This window comes from Dama dama, chromosome 18, assembly GCF_033118175.1.
Source record: "Dama dama isolate Ldn47 chromosome 18, ASM3311817v1, whole genome shotgun sequence".
Lineage (NCBI taxonomy): Eukaryota > Metazoa > Chordata > Mammalia > Artiodactyla > Cervidae > Dama > Dama dama.
Window position 1 is genome coordinate 58,198,713 of NC_083698.1, and position 16,436 is coordinate 58,215,148.

General features: G+C 45.1%; 1 protein-coding gene across 5 annotated transcripts in view; it reads right to left on the reverse strand.

Moving 5' to 3' along the window:
- EEPD1 (endonuclease/exonuclease/phosphatase family domain containing 1) overlaps positions 1-16,436 on the reverse strand; it is a 125,237-nt gene that overhangs the window by 36,038 nt on the left and 72,763 nt on the right. For all 5 annotated transcript variants that reach the window (XR_009696681.1, XR_009696680.1, XM_061165375.1 and 2 more), the window contains exon 3: positions 6,875-6,926. Coding sequence is in view for 3 of the 5 variants with exons in the window: in XM_061165375.1 (XP_061021358.1) it covers positions 6,875-6,926 (52 nt within the window). In the remaining 2 variants the exon portion in view is untranslated. The remainder of the gene's footprint in view (positions 1-6,874; positions 6,927-16,436) is intronic.

A 16,436-nucleotide genomic window follows, 5' to 3' on the forward strand; every position in this document is an offset into this window, starting at 1 on the left:
CAGTCTGCAAAGTGGAGCCGGTGAGCAGCTGGTTGCGGTGGCCCCTGCGGGCCTGAGCTAGACTCCAAGCAGTGAACAGCGGGAGGCTGAGCTCCACAGGGGCCCCCATTTCTGCTCATTAGCCCTTCAAGGAAGTAGCAAGCTGTCTGCTGGAAGGGATTTAGCCAGGAACATGAGTACAAAGAGTTTAACCATAATTAGGCACTGATTGGCTCAACCCACTTAAAGAATCTAACAGATACATGAATACTGATTATTCAAGATGGCATTCAAATTAAGCTCTGACTATGGGCTTCTCTAGGCTTCCCTGCTGGCTCAGTGATAAAGAATCCACCTGCAATGCAAGAGACACAGGTTCAATCCCTGGGTTGGGAAGATCCCCTAGAGGGCATGGCAACCCACCAGTATTCTTGCCTGAAAAACCCCATGGTCAAAGGAGCCTGGTAGACTAAAGTCCATGGGGTTGCAAAGAGTCAGACACAACTGAAGCGACTGAGTATGCATGCATGCATGGGCTTCCTGGGTGGTTTATCCATAAAGAATCCTCTTGCAGTACAGGACATTTGGGTTTGGTCCCTGGGTCAGGAAGATCCCATGGAGAAGGAAATAGCAACCCATTCCAGTATTCTTGTCTGGGAAATCACACGGACAGAGGATCCTGGCAGGCTACAGTCCATGGGGTGGTAAAGGAGTTGGAGATGACTTAGTGATTAAACAACAACAATGTGAAGGACTAGGCATGGGACAAAAACAAATCCAGGTTGCTGAAGAATCTCACTCTGATATTTTTAAATCCACACAGAGTACTGTTTTGTAAAAGGCACATTTTATGTTAAGATTCTTGAAGCAATTCATTTCGACACTGACCCTACAGAGGGCATGTTTGGAGCGTGTTCTCTGTCCTCTTCCATGTTCCTCATGGCCATCCTTTGCAGTTGTCCCTGACTCTCTGCAGCCCTCACACCACTGAGAGTTCCTCTGTTCTCAGATGCTCCCCCAAGAGTGTCCGAATCCTGAGCCCTGAATCTCCGATTTCCTTCTCCTCCAACCTCCACCCCATGTTCTCTGTCTTCCCTGCTGGACCAAGGAGTGCCCATGGAGACAAACAGCACAAGTCCATGTCTGTTTTGCCACATGGATTAGAAGACCTGGGTTTAAATTCTTCATCACCTGGACCAGGGACCAACTGTCTGGATCTGCTCCCAGTCCTGGAATATGCAGAGACAGAAGCCCCCATAAAGTCCACTGAAGCTGAAGATCAGGATAAATGAGACGAGAGAACACAGGTGGTGGTCACGCTGAAGAGAACACTGGACGAGAACCGAGTCCACTGGGGCAGGTCCTGATTCTACAACACAACTGCCATGGGCCCCGGCAAGAAGGACGCTTCAACACCTCTGTGTGCTGTCTGCACAGTGACGGATGACAGGGCTGGACTCAGTGGATTAAACAGCTTCCCTCAGCTCTGGCATTCTGGGATTCCATATATGCCATTCAAGTGTATTTTTATAATTTTATCTCCCTTGGCATGTAGTACGATTTAGGCACAGCATGAGCACTCAACTGCTGCACAAACTAAATTAACAGGAAGTCTAAATCACAGATAAAAACACCCCAAAAGAGCATAATAACAGAGTTAGAGCTTATATTTGTGCCTACAATGAGGGAGACCTGGGTTTGATCCCTGGGTTGGAAAGATCCCCTGGGCAAGAGCATGGAAACCCACACCAGTATTCTTGCCTGGAGAATCCCCATGGACAGAGGAGCCTGGCAGGCTACAGTCCATGCAGTCACAAAGAGTCAGACATGACTGAGCGACTAAACACACACACATATGCATGTGTGTATGTTTATAACATACCACCACCATCAATTAGAGATACAAGCACTTGGCATCCTTAGTTTATTCATACAAATCTATGTGATAATCATTTACCTCTTATTTCCTTCTGAAAATCTCCAGGAAGCTACTAACTACTTAAAATTTTTTTTAAAATTTTGATTTGGGGTACAGCCAATTAACAATGTTGTGATAATTTCAGGGGAACAGTGAAGGGGACTTAGCCATACACATACATGTACCCATTCTCCCCCCAAATCCCCTTCCCTTCAGGCTGCCACATAACATTGAGCAGAGTTCCATGCAGGAAGCTACTAACTTCTAATTCCCACATTACTGACCACTAGGGTTCAGTTGGAAAAGTCCCTGCTTCGCCACCATATGCAAACACCACGTTCAATTTTTCTAGTCTGAGGCTTGTTGGTGAAATATATATGCTTCATCTCACATGGAAAGCATGAGGCCACAGAGGTCATCTGCTCCACCTGCAGGAAAACTGGACTAAGAGTGAGACTTCACAATGGAAATTCTAGGAAAAATGTCTAGCCGCAGCAGCAGGCATGGCGACTGGCAGGCATTTTGTCCTAGACAATTTTGCAAATGGGGTGGCGGCCGAGGTGGGATAGGATAGGCGATGACTATGAGTTGGGCATCCTGAACCCCCAGGAGACCTGGCTCTCACAGACAGCTCTTCAGGCAGACTTGGGTCTCGGTTAGGGTCAGCTGGTGCCCTGCCCTCTGGCCCTTCCAGGGAGAGGGTGACCTCCAGCTGGAGGGAACGGCCAAAGTATTATTTGCAGCTTTGCAGGAAGCTGTTTGAAAGGGTCATTGAAAAGTGATCTTACTAAATCAAGCTGTACTAATATTTTTGTTTCCTTTCATGCAATGCCATGTTTAAAGGCGTTAGATGGGGCCTATCTATAAAGCCTGGGAAACAAGTCTGTGTGACTTAAGTTCAGAAAAACAAAAGCATCCTGCTCTTAAAGCACAGAAAACAGAGAAGGTGGGAAGACCTACATCTGTCTCACAGCAAGTCCTTGCTCTTGGCACCTAATGGATATTTGACAAAAAAAAAAAAGAAACCCGAACACTTTTTCAAAGAAAGGTCACATATCCTGACAGTTATGCTCAAACGATAAAGAATCTGCCTGCCAATGCAGGAGACACAAGTTTGATCCCTGGGTCAGGAAGATCCCCTGAAGAAGGAAATGGCAACCCACTCCAGTATTCTTGCCTGGGAAGTCCCACGGAGAGAGGAGCCTGGCATGCTGCAGTCCATGGCGTCACAAAGAGTCAGACACAACTGAACAACTATCACTTCTCAAAGTTCTAACAGATCTTTAGAACAAGAAGCAATTATTAATTGTATGGTCTATAACTTATTTTTTAAATAAATGACAAATAACTGTCACTTGTCTGGGAAATGGCTTTGTGTAACATTGATGGAGAAGAGAAATTCAGAGACTTGACCTCCAAGATATTCCCAGTCTCCATACCAAACGATGATACCTGAATTCAGACAAAGTGTTTGAAGAGGTAAAAACTGGGAACCTGCTGCTCTGTGTATGGTGATCACTGGGCAGGTGTTCACCATTCTCCTCTCCATTCAGATGAAACACGGAAGCCCCTCAAACCAGTAAGAATTACTGGATCAAGGAGCAGAGAAAGAATTAACAGAGCATGAAAAGGAGAACTTTCCTCTCTTCACGATGTGATCAAGGATCATCTGTGAAACCCGACTTTTAACGACTTTTAGAGGAAAGATCCACAGGAGGAACAGAAAGCAGTTACGTGGATAAGGAAAGAGGCCAGGGCCTCTGAGGAAGGCAGTCTGCCAGGTCTAATGGCTAAACAGCCGGGGCTGGGAGGGGACCCCCGCTCTCCTACAACAGTCTCCCCATAGTTCCTCTGTGCTCTGTAGAAACCCACAAAGCCTTGGTACTTCCTAAAATGGACAAGTTCTCCACCTAAAGCCAGGGAAAGTACAAGTCAGACAAATGGCTGCTAGTTTTGAACTAAAATGCTAATATCACAACACTGTCTAACATTAGCAAGAAAAAGCACTAAAAGTCTTATTCTTGTAGCTGTAGCAGCCGCTACAAACCTGCTCCTGCTAGTTTGTAGCCTTTTATGTTTTACATAATTTAAATATTTTGCTGGTGAAATTTAACCTACAAATAGCTGTGAGGGAAATGACTCCTTTGGAAAAGCCTCCATCTTATAAGTGAAAGGCATGTGTAAGTCCCCACTGTTGGGACTGTCTGGAAGGGACCAGGCCTATTGTGGTAGGATCTAAGGAGTTCAGTAATTGCAAAACCCTAAAGCAGGTTGCCACATGAAGCCCAACTGCAAAGATAGTTAAAGAGGTGCAAGGTTTGTAGGATGTGTGTCTGAGGTCATTCTTGCTGGCTCCACTTATTAAATTAACTAAGCCTATTTTATCAATGAAAGGAAAAAGCAGGCAAACTAGAGATAAAAACTGAGTGCTTACAAATAGACTTCGGGTGTTTTAGTTCTCTTTTGACACAAGAAAGCAAGCCTGATTGCCCACTAAGGCAAAAAGCTGACACCTCAGAGGTTCTCTATGAAACTGGACTAGTCAACAGCAGTGATCGTGATAGTAACTGATACTCCTCAGGAGAACTTCTTGGACTTTGGTATACATGAACCACCTGGGATCTTGTCAGAATGAAAACTGAATCAGGCAATGGGGCCCGAGAGTCTGCATTTCTAACATGCTTACAATGCTGTCAGTCTGCAGAGCACGCTCTGAGCAGCAAAGCTATTGCTATAGTTTACTGAGAACTTTCCTTGGTGATTCTTTAATTTGTCTGGGTAGGTGAGAATCTGTAATTCATAGGCTCTTTAGGGAATGTATCTTATTCTAACATGAACTGAACCAAAGTGCAAAAAATAGCACTAAGCCAGGTATAAGCCACGTGTCACTCAAAATACAACTGGCTGCCAAGCTCAAGTCTACTGATCACTTCTGGGCTTTTCTAGAAATGTTTGCTACTTGCCTGCATACTGAAAGCTCAACAAAAGCCTGTAGTGTGAATGAATGAATGAACACACAAATGAAAGAGGGAAGAAGGAAACTGAGTGACCTTGACTTCTAGCTGGCCCCTGTGCATATTTAAACTACTTTATTGGTTTTTCTACTGTTCATTTATGGAGATAGGGCAACAGTACAAAACCATCATCAGACATGGTGAGAAAGAGGGAGGGAGGGAGGAGGAAGAGGAAGGGAAAAAAACACGGGCAGTAGCTGACTCTGCAGGACCACTGAGCACCAGGTATGGTGTTAAGTCCTTTACATAGGCTGTCTACTTAATCTTCTCAAATCTTCTGTGAATTTTGGGTTATAAAGAGTCCCACTTAACAGACTGGGAAAGTAAACCACAGAGAAGGCTGATAACTAAAGATAACCCGCTTGAGGACGAGGTGGCTCTGGGCCCTGCTGTCTGAACCCCACACTATTGCTTGTGTGTGCTCTTGTCCAAGCTTGTAGATGCTAAAATTGAGGCAGTGAGGTTAGGGAAATTGCTCTAACTAGGAAAATTAGCTAAGTGGCAGAGTAAGGATGCCCACTCCACGGGGAGCCTGCTCCACGGTAGCTCCCTTTCTGCTGGACTCCACAAGCTGTTAGTATCCCACAGCGGCTTGGCTGTGGAGCCTCTCCACAAAGGGTATTAACACAACTCTAAAGAGCTATAGGTATTTTTTGGTGCCTGTGCTTCTACTGTGCTGATACCCCTTAGCACATGGTCGCCATGTGTTTACCAGTTTTGTCTAATTTTTTTTTAATTGAAGAGTAAACAAATACCTGTAGTGAATACTGAGAAGAAAATTGTTTCTGGAGGGGTAACTTTTTTAAAGTTTCAAGAACATAGGAAGAATCTTCATGTACACCTAGTATGTTTTAAAGGCTGGATTAAGAATTGATAGGAGTAGTTAAGAATTCATGAGTCGAGAACTTTGGCACTTAGGAAGCCCTTCCGCCGCACTAACTCATTTGGTTCTCATGTCATCTTTCTGAGGTCAGGCAGGCAGCACCACCCTTGTTCCATCTGTGATACAAATAAGGCTGGAGGGACGTGAAATTCAGAGCCAGAGTTCAGATAGATACCTCCCTCCCCACACATCACTTCCTGGTGCTTAAAGACTTTGCTTTAATGACAACCAGGACTGACCACTACTCAAATATTTTAAATTATATGAATAATATCATTTGGGTGCTTATCTCGCTAACCATTTTCTTTTTCATTACCCTTAGAGAGTCTAATTAGTGACCATGGCCACATACTCAGCAAGAGCCCTGAGCCACCCAGGGGAACTGCGTGGGAGGCCCACGGGGTGCCACCTGGGCCACCCAGCACACGGATTGAACCCACAACTGGCAAAAGGTCCCCAGCTGAGTGGAACGTGGAGAACTAAGACATTGACTAGTTCCTTGCAGGGCACGTGTAGGATGGAGTTTCCCAAACCGCAGAAGTAGCCCCCAAAGGAGTTCAAACTCATGAACTTGACTATTCAACAGAAAAAAAAACACTGGTTTTAGAAATAAAACTATGGGGCTCAAATCCTTACTCTGCCACTTAGCTAATTTTCCTAATTAGAGCAAGTTCCCTAACCTCACTGCCTCAATTTTAGCATTCACAAGCTCGGACAAGAACACACACAAGCAGAGATGGAGGGAGGTACAGAATCTGGCATGCCGGCAGCATCGCGTGTGTGGTGTTTCCAGGCACAGAAAGCCTGCTCCAGAGCCTGGCCCACAGCAAGGCGAGCCTCTGCTTTCACTCAGCTCTGAAAAAGCCAAGCAAGAGAGAGTTTGCAAGCCTTAATGGCCTATGAGCAATATGGGGGCATTCTGATTAAAAATCTGCATGGTTCACTGACTGTTACGAATACAAAATAACAGACCAACTTTGTTGCAAATGCTGTCTCTGGCAATAGAGAGTTGATTTTTTCCTGTGTGTGGCACTCTGCTCTAAGTTTGTGAATCTGGGGTAGGAAGAATAAAATATTTACCTTTTCCAGGGCCTCTCTGTCAAGTAGTTCTTGCACAGCTAGCAGCTTGATGCTGTAAGAAAAAAAATAAAACCACACTTGAAAACAAAACATTTCACGTCACCAAGCATGAGACAAGTCATGAAAACAAAGGTCTGAAATTTCAGCCTGCATTTCTATACCACCCCCAGTCTGAAGGTGACCTTTCGTTTCAGCTGAAATGACCATTTCAGAACCATCTAAAATGTTTCTAAATTGCAAAAATGATTTTACCATATAATCCAGCAATTCCACTTCTTGGCATATACCCAAAAGAGTTGACTCAGATATTTGCACACCCACGTTCACAGTAGCATGATTCACAATAGCCAAAAGGTGAAAACAACTTAAATGTACATCAGTGGATAAACGGATAAACAAAATACAGTACATACATATGATAAAATATTATTCAGCCTTAAGAGAAGGAAATTCTGGCGCTTGCTACAACATAGAGGAAACTTGAAGACATCATGCTCAGTGAAATAAGCCAGACACAAGAGGACAAATACTGTATGATTCTTCTTACATGAAGTCCCCAGACTTGTCACACCCAAAGAGACTGAAAGTAGATTGGTGGTTGCCAAGGGCTGGGGGAGGGAGGAATGGGGAGTTATTACTTATTGGGTATGGAGTTTCTGTTTGGGAAAATGTTCTGGAGATGCTGGTGACGGTTGCACACAAACTGAATGCGCTTAATGTCAGTGAAATGTACACTTATTAATGGTTGAAACAGTAAATTTTATGTTGCATACATTTCCCCACAAAAATTTCTAAAAGTAATTGATAGTTGCTTACATAAGCAACTTTAATAAATTCAGAGGAATATAAAGAAGAAAACAGTTACCCACGTTCAGCACTAATCTTCCCTTGATGTCCCTCTGGTGAGAACAAATAGCTAAAATCACTCCTTATGAAGACGGCCTGCTAAGCCGCTCATTTGTTACTGCATATGGATGGAGCCCTACTGGGTGCAGGAAGCCAAGAGCACCTGATGACTATGACCTGCTCCCTGCCCACAAGGAGTTCACAGCCTCCCAGAGGCCACACTGAGGGAAAGGACCAGCAGGGTGCCAAGGGGACTGGCTGGGGAGCGGAGAGGAGCCCAGCCCAGCCGAGGGCAGAGGTGGCTTCCTCTAGGAGGGACCAGGTTAGCCATGCCAGGGGAGGGGACTGGGGAGAAAGGCAACCAAGGACAGAGGCACCAAGGAGGAGAAAGGGCTTGGAGTGTATACAACTCGCCAGTTTCCAGTTCAGCAGCCAGAGCCCAGACTTCAGCCAGCAGCTGAGATGAGGGAGTTCAGATGTGTGGGAGCAAGTCCCTTCTGTGATAAGTTGCTTTTAAAGTGTCCTGGGACACAATGAGCAGGCAGCCAGGGCAGGACTGCCCAGCACACAAGAGGAGGTGGGAGCTTGGTGAGATCGTTTAGGGGGCAGGTCAGCTCTCCATGGTGTCATTCTGCTCCCTCCCCACTCAGCTAATCTGCTTGTGGTCACTGGTCACTGCACCCCTACCAACCTGCACAAGCTCCCCAGAGCAGAAATGGGCCCCACCTATACCACACACCTCCCTCAAAGGAAGTTATTCCCGTAACAAGTTTCACCTCAATCTATAGAATTCTAATAATCTTTCTATACAGATAGGCAGGCACTGCCCAACCAAATGCAAAGGTTTACTTAAAAGCAAGTTCAGCAAGTGCAATAAAAGTGTTAAAGGCCTACAAGAAACCACCACCACCACCAATAATTTAGCAGACATCAGGCCTAAGGGACAAGACCCTGTGCATTCCCTCTGCTCCAGTCACTGAGTTTCCTTCATCTCTTGGATGTGTTTGCTTTTGCTGTTTCTCTGGCATGGAAAAGTCTTCCCCAAGACCTTGACAACACCAATTACATTTAATTACATCATTCCAGGCTAAGTGCAAATGTTAACTTCTCCAAGCAGCATTCCTGGTCACCTTGGATGTTTTTTTTTTTTTTATGTGCGCTTACTGGTTGTTGTCGTTTAGTCCCTAAATCATGTCTGACTCTTTTGTGACCCTATGGGTTGTAGCCCACCAGGTTCCCCTGTATAAGGGATTTCCCAGGCAAGAATACTGGAGCAGGTTGCCACTTCCTCCTCAAAGGGATCTTCCCGACTCAGCAATCCAACCCGAGTCTCCTGCATTCGCAGGCGGGTTTTTACCACTGAGCCGTCTGGGAAGCCTAAAGCATTTATTTGTCAGGTTGCTTTTGTCTGTTTCCTCTCACTAGCAGGAAAGCTCTTTGAGGCCGGGGGCTCAAGGGTCTTCTCACTACATCTGCGGTGTCCATAACTGACATGAAGGACACCCAGGAATATTTATTTACTGGCCGCCTATGAGGGCCCAGGGGCTTACAGACCAAGTCGCTATTGGTATGGACAGCTAAAATCACTGGTCAAGCCTCAGTTTCCCCATCTGAAAAGGAAGGCCTCCAATGAGATGGCTCTGTGTGTTTTGTGTTTTCCTCGGGGTGGACAGTGCTACACACATTTGTAGAAATGCCTGCTCTGTCTGGTGGCAGGTCAAAGCTACCAGCCACTCCTCAGCACCCTCTAATTCCCAATGCACACCTCTAGATTCCAGGTTATCAACATGGACAGCAAGTTACAGGCTAAGGAGAGTCCAGCTGTAACTCAAGTTTCAGAAGCTTAAATTGCTTCTGAAATAACTGCTGGAAAATATTTATTTTGGAGGAACTTCTAAAACAGTCTCTTGTTGCTGCCCTTCTCTACAGTCATGAAGTCCAATTTAGGATCCGATATCAACAGGTTAGAGAAAAAGATGTAAACACTGTTAATATACTCAACTCTGTTTTTCTCCCTATTCATAAAGATACTATATTCAAACCACTGTAGAACATGATCTGAAAACCAACAGTCTCAGGCTTTGAGTGAAGATGAAATTAAAACAATTTCTGTTGACTCTTTTCAGAGTCAAAATCCGAAGGATGCTATTCCCTGCTTTCACCAGGTTACTTTCCTCTTGAACAGGGATAGCAAATATTTGGCAAGCACACTCTCCAACCCTCTTCACCTCTTTGCATGAAACTTCCCCCTCTAGCTTATATACAGCTTCCGAACCCTTCTGAACACTCCAGTAAGCCACAGCCAATCCAGTGAAGTTGGCATGTGAGATGAAACCAATTTAACTTCTGCTCTAAAATCAATACCAAATAGGATTTGCGTATTGAATGGGAGCAGAAAAAAATAAAGACCTTTTCACACTACTAAAACCCAGCAACACAAACGAGCTTGCTTTAGGGGCAGGTGGAGAAAAGATAACAGGACACTCAAATCTAGATGGTTTGAGGTTCATAATGGAAACAATACATGTTAATCAGAAGTTACTGCTACAGCTGCTCATAACAGTGGATTTCTTCAGAAAGCTCGGGTTTTTTCCTCATTAGAGTTGTAATCTTCAGGAGTTTCAAGATTTTTCCCGTTACATAACTATCCTACTGTTAGTTCTCACCTTACTGGAAACTCTCCAGGTTTGGAGTATTTGTTTCAGGGTTTATGGTATCAGATTCTTCCAGCACATCAGATACTCCCTGGGAGGAAATTTCACACACACGAAGCAGCAATGGACCAGTTGACCAAATCCTCCATTTGACACCTCTAACTTCTTACCCTGGAAGAAATCTCATCTCTCAATTTCAGTTTCACCCCCCTTCTCTCCCTCCCTTTTTCCATGTCTCTCTCCTTCCTGCCCTCTTTCCACCCTTTTGCTAATTCCACAAACATACATCGGCACCAGGAAACCAAAGATGAATGCATTATTGTTTCTGACCTCAAAGGGGCTAGGATGCTGCTGGGGCACAAGCTATGGGAAGCATGTCTCTCTGAGGCTCTCCAGGTTCCAACGTGGACCAGCAGAGCTGGGCTAAACAGGGCATGACTGTGGGGTGACCTGGTGCTGGGTCAGCATCCTCTGAAAACAGCAGAGCTCCCACCAGATAGAAGCTACAATTTTCTTTTTCACACTTGACTTTGAGAAGAGAGGCAAGTCACACAAAAGCAGCTGACAGCCATGATTTATTTGGAAAACTGGCCATTTCAAGGACATGTTCTGAAGTCAAGATGGGCAACACTTAGAAGGACCTAGAATGCATGCAATTAATGTTTGCTAAGTAAGCAACAAGGAAGCAAAGCACTTGAGGGCAGATGTCTTATTCAGCTCATTAGTGGCTGGCACAGTGAGGTCTGTAATGGAATTTGAAGTGGTGAAGGGAAACGAGTCAGGTAGACACTGACAGCAAAGAAAAGAAGAAGCAAAGTTAAAGAGAAGATGGAGGCACCCTGTTGCTTAGGGTGGCAGGCTGGATGAACCTCAGCGACCCCTGTAAAGGCAGATAAAAGGTAACTATGTGGATGCACAAAAGCACTTAAAAGAATAAACTCCCAACTATACAAAAACTCTCGCTTCTAGAACAGATTATGACTCACGTGGCACCAGAGTCAAGAATTCACTCTAGCCTGCTTTCTCTGAGGATTCTGACACTTTGAGTTTCCACTGCATTTATTAAGTGCCATAGCTTAGTGCATGAGATATAGTAGGTTTCAATAAATGCAGAAAGGGTGTAATACAATGGAGCCAGCATTCACTGCCCAGATAAAGTATTTAAGTGGTAAGTATTATATACCAGGCACTACTGGATGCAGAGCAAACAATGATGTACAATGATACAACGTTGCCTTTGCCTTCAAACTTCTAAGTTTAACAGAGGAACCAGGTAAATGCATCAGCCAGGTGAAGAGCGCTCTCTAGAGGCACACTCAGCTGCTATGAAGCCCTTTGGAAGAACGTAGTAACACAGAGCTGGGAGGCTTCCTGGGAAGTGACTCCTAGGCTGACACTTGCGGGCTTGCAAGGCAGAGAGGTGGGGTGGCAGGAATAGCACAAGGTGGGAGGTGAGGCACCGCCCCCAAAGGGACCGCAGAATGACCAGGGGACATGGGGTGTCCGGGGTGTGGCACACGTGCTCAGAGTCTTCTGCAGAAACAAGCAGGGCCAGGCCTCTGAGAAGGCTTGTTAAGCCACATTAAGGAGCTTGGCCTGTACTTGGGGGGCAAGGAGTGGCCAGACCACTTAGGGCTGTGGTGTGGCAGAGGACCCAGGACACAGGAGATGCCTAATAAATGTATAAAATGGCTCTGATGTGGAGAACCCATGGGGGTGAAGTGGGATGGAGGACAAGACTGGAGGCAGCGAGACCTAGGAAGAGATGAAGGAGGCTGGTGTGGGGAAAAGGCACTGGGCTATTTCCAAACAGATCAGCAGCTGGCAGGACCTGATGAAGAAGCAGCTGTGAGGGGTGTGAGACAGAAACATCCCCTTGGCTCCCAGCCTGTGAAAATGGGGGCTGGAAGGACCAGCTATGTGGCCTGAAGACAATGAGTCAGGTCCTGGACACGCTGACGCTGGGGCCTGTGGGAACTCTCAGTGGGGTATGAACAGCAGCTGACTGTCCCTCCGCAAGTTCCAGGCTCTGCAGTGGACAACAGGTGCATGAGGATGGTGACTGAGGAGTGAGGCCACCCGGGGGCTGTGCAGAGGGACAGAGCCCAAGGACCATCACCACATAAGAGGCAGGCAGAGGAGCAGGGCCTGTTGGGGGGACAGAGAAGGAACTGCCAAGAAGGTGAAGGAAAACCCAGAGCACGAGGCCCAAGAGCCAAGGGGACAGCGCTACACACAAAGGTGGGGGCGCTGGCTCTGACTCTGAGAAAGCCAGGGGAGCTGGGCTGGCGCTCTGGAAGAGAGAGCTTTCAGGAAGTGGTACAGACAACCAGGTTTCACGGGGTGAGGAATGGATGGATGGGAGGCGAAGAAGGGGAAACAGTGAGATTGAATTCCAGGTAGAAGAGGTAGGGTGGTAGGTCCCCAGCACAATTTGCCGCAGGGGCAGAAGGTAAGCCAAGAATTCCTCACCTTATTAAGTGCACATAATTATTATAATAATAAATAAATATCAGTTTAGTTCAGTCGCTCAGTTGTGTCCAACTCTTTGAGACCCCATGGACTGCGGCATGCCAGGCCTCCCTGTCCATCACCAACTTCTGGAGCTTGCTCAAACTCATGTCCATTGAGTCGGTGATGCCATCCAACCATCTCATCCTCTGTCATCCCCTTCTCCTCCCACATTCAATATTTCCCTGTATCAGGATCTTTTCAAATGAGTCAGTTCTTTGGCATCAGGTGGCCAAAGTATTGGAGTTTCAGCTTCAGCATCAGTCCTTCCAATGAATATTCAGAACTGATTTCCTTTAGGATGGACTGGTTGGATCTCCTTGCAGTCCAAGGGACTCTCAAGAGTCTTCTCCAACACCACAGTTCAAAAGCATCAGTTTTTTGGTGCTCAGCTTTCTTTATAGTCCAACTCTCACACCCATACATGACTACTGGAAAAACCATAGCTTTGACTATACGGACCTTTGTTGGCAAAGTAATGTCTCTGCTTTTTAATATGCTGTCTAGGTTGGTCATAACTTTTCTTCCAAGGAGCAAGCATCTTTAAATTTCATGGCTGCAGTCACCATCTGCAGTGATTTTGGAGCCAAAAAAAAAAAAAAATAGTCTGCCACTGTTTCCCCATCTATTTGCTATGAGTGATGGGACCAGATGCCATGATCTTAGTTTTATAATTATATATAAATATAAATATGGGGAAAAAAGTGATAGTCACTCAATCATGTCTGACTCTTTGCAACCCATGGACTGTAGCCCATTAGGCTTCTCTGCCCATGGAATTCTCCAGGCAAGAATACTGGACTGGGTTTCCACGTCCTTCTCTAGAGGATCTTCCAGACCCAGGGATCAAACTCAGGACTCCTGCACTGCAGGCAGATTCTTTACCATCTGAGCCATCTAAATATATATATAAATATATAACAAAGTGCAGACATGACCCCTCTCACGGCTTCTTTCCTTCTCTCCCTCTCCCTCCTTCTCTCTTGCTTTCACCACCCCTCCCCTGTGGTATCATAATCCCCCTCCACCATAGGTATCATCACAAGGCTCAGATTTTCTTTCAGAGCATAATCACCATTTGTATAATTCGGGGGAATCATAAAGGTCAGAAAGGGGCTTCCCTGGTGGCCCAGATGATAAAGAATCTGCCTGCAATACAGGAGATCCTGGTTCGATCCCTGGGTCAGGAAGATCCCCTGGAGAAGAGAATGGCTACCCACTCCAGTATTCTTGCCTGGAGAGTTCCATGGATAGAGGAGCCTGCTAGGCTCGCAAAGAGTCAGACACAACTGAATGACTAACACACTAAATATCAAAAGAGTCCTAAACAATGCCAGGGTGGTTTTGTTTTGTTTTTTGGTAGTACAATATTTCCACAACCTCTTGGGCATGAAAAAAGGGAAGGAGTGTGCAATTCCTGGGAATGCAAGTTCTGTGCCACTGCAGCAGCCCAAACTGTCCCCGGGCCTGGCAGCCAGGCCACTGAGGACAGCAGGGTTTCCATGCACACCTTCAGCAGGAAGCCAGAGTCTTGGCCACAGCAGAATAAACTAGTGGGGTGGAGACAGGCAGTCTTCCAGCAAGGAAGAGGAGTCCCAGGAGGAGAGGATGGAGAGAAGGGCAGAACTGTAAGCAGGGCCGTTGGTCCCAGGAACTGGCTGCTCTCTACTCATGTGTCCCATGTAGGATGGGGTGGGGGCACTTATGAAACTTCACAAAAGTCAAATTCAGAAAGCATATCAATCCAGTTGTCTGAACACTTTCCTTTCAAGGAAAGCTCTCCATTGTCTTCCCCTGAGCAAAGTAAGGAAGAGTTCCCTCTTTTGATCACCAAATTTTAGAAGTTGCCGTGGGTGTTAGGTTCAGACTCATTTTCCCTAATGCTTTATTATTTTCCACCAACTGGCTGAGGGTTGAGAACACAATGGTCATCAGCCTCTGGATGCAAGTGGGCATGTACTTGGGAAGAGAGAACCAGCTCCCAGGGACGGCGGGGTTCTTCTCACATGGGACCTTTCAACCCCATCACAGCCAAACATGCTTGCATCCCACCCTTCCCCTCCAAAGTCAAGTCCTGAATCGGCACATTAGGACGAGAACAGTCTATGTGGAATTTAGCTTGGGTAACTCTTCTTGGCAAGTTTGCAAGAACTAGTCTGTAAAACAGTGGGCAGGAAACTTCTCTGATGATCTTCCTGTGGTTTTTGTTCTATTCAGGTTTTCAACTGCTTGTATCAATTACAATAAGTTCCATTTCTTGGAAGACTGTCTAATCCATTTCTTGGAAGACTGTCTAATCCATTTCAAATTTTAAGCCCAGAATTGCACTAGTAATCATTTTTAACTTAAAAACAACTTCTGATTCTGTGGTCAGGCCTCCTTCCTCATTAACGTGTCTAGATATTTTTTCTCAATTAAAAAATTAAGATTTCTGAGAAATCAGTCTATTTTGTTGGTCTTCTGAGAAAATCAGCAACAGGATTTATCAAGCCTAACAATCTTTTTCTAATTAATTAAGGTCAATATTTATCTTTATTGATTTCTTTCTCTGACTTCCATTGTTTTCTTTAGTTTCTCTATTTGCCTTCTTGAGTTAAATATTCATTGATCTAGATCTTGTATATATAAAGCCATGAATTTTTCTACAGGTAAATATTTGTCCTTGTTTCAAATCGGGTTATGGAGCCTTCTTGTTACTTTCTGTCTAGTCTGCTTTGGTCTCTTATGTACTCCATAGTGCTTGGATTATGCTTTTTATTTAATCTCTTAAGTATTTGGGCTTCAAAGTTTATAATTTTGTGTTTTCTATAATTCTAGTGCACTGTGGTTGAAGAAAGTACTCTGTGCCTTTTCTGCTTTTAAGTGCTTATCAGTGCTCTTTTTGGTCTACTTTATGATGAGTTCTGTTTCTCTGTCTCCAATGTTTGAGATGTCCCAGTTGTTTCTGAATCTTCCAGGATTTACCTGTAAGTTTTTCATCTTAGCACAGGGACAGAGAAGAGCTCTGGGATCAGCCAGCCTGGGGTTCAAGCGGCACCACCTACTGGTTCAGGATCTTAGGAACCTTAAGAACGGTGGGTGGGAGGGAAAGGGCCTGGCAACCGCAGCTGTGGCCTTGAGCAGAGATGATGAAGGCAGAGTTGTTAGCATGCTGCTTAGCTCAGAGCAAACCCCCTTGTACTAGTAAAAGGTAAAGACCTGGTAAAAATCTCCTTTTACCAGAGTAAATGGCAGTTACTGGTACCAATACTATTCAGAATCTTTCTTTAGCCATTAACAATTCTCTAAAGATTAAAATAATACAGGAAATAACTTTTTTTTTTGGTACAAACTTATTTCACATAAATAACACAACAAACCTTTACCTCCTCTTCCCTTGTTTATTTCTGTTAACAACACTCTAGGGTTTAGCCAGAACACAGGCACAATGTTGACTTTCCATTCTACAGTTTATCTTAAGAACAATTTCTGACATTTGTATTTGCTGGATAACCAGACTTAAAATAATAATTTAAACTGCTCTGTAGGTTTACTGATTACAGTGCCTATGC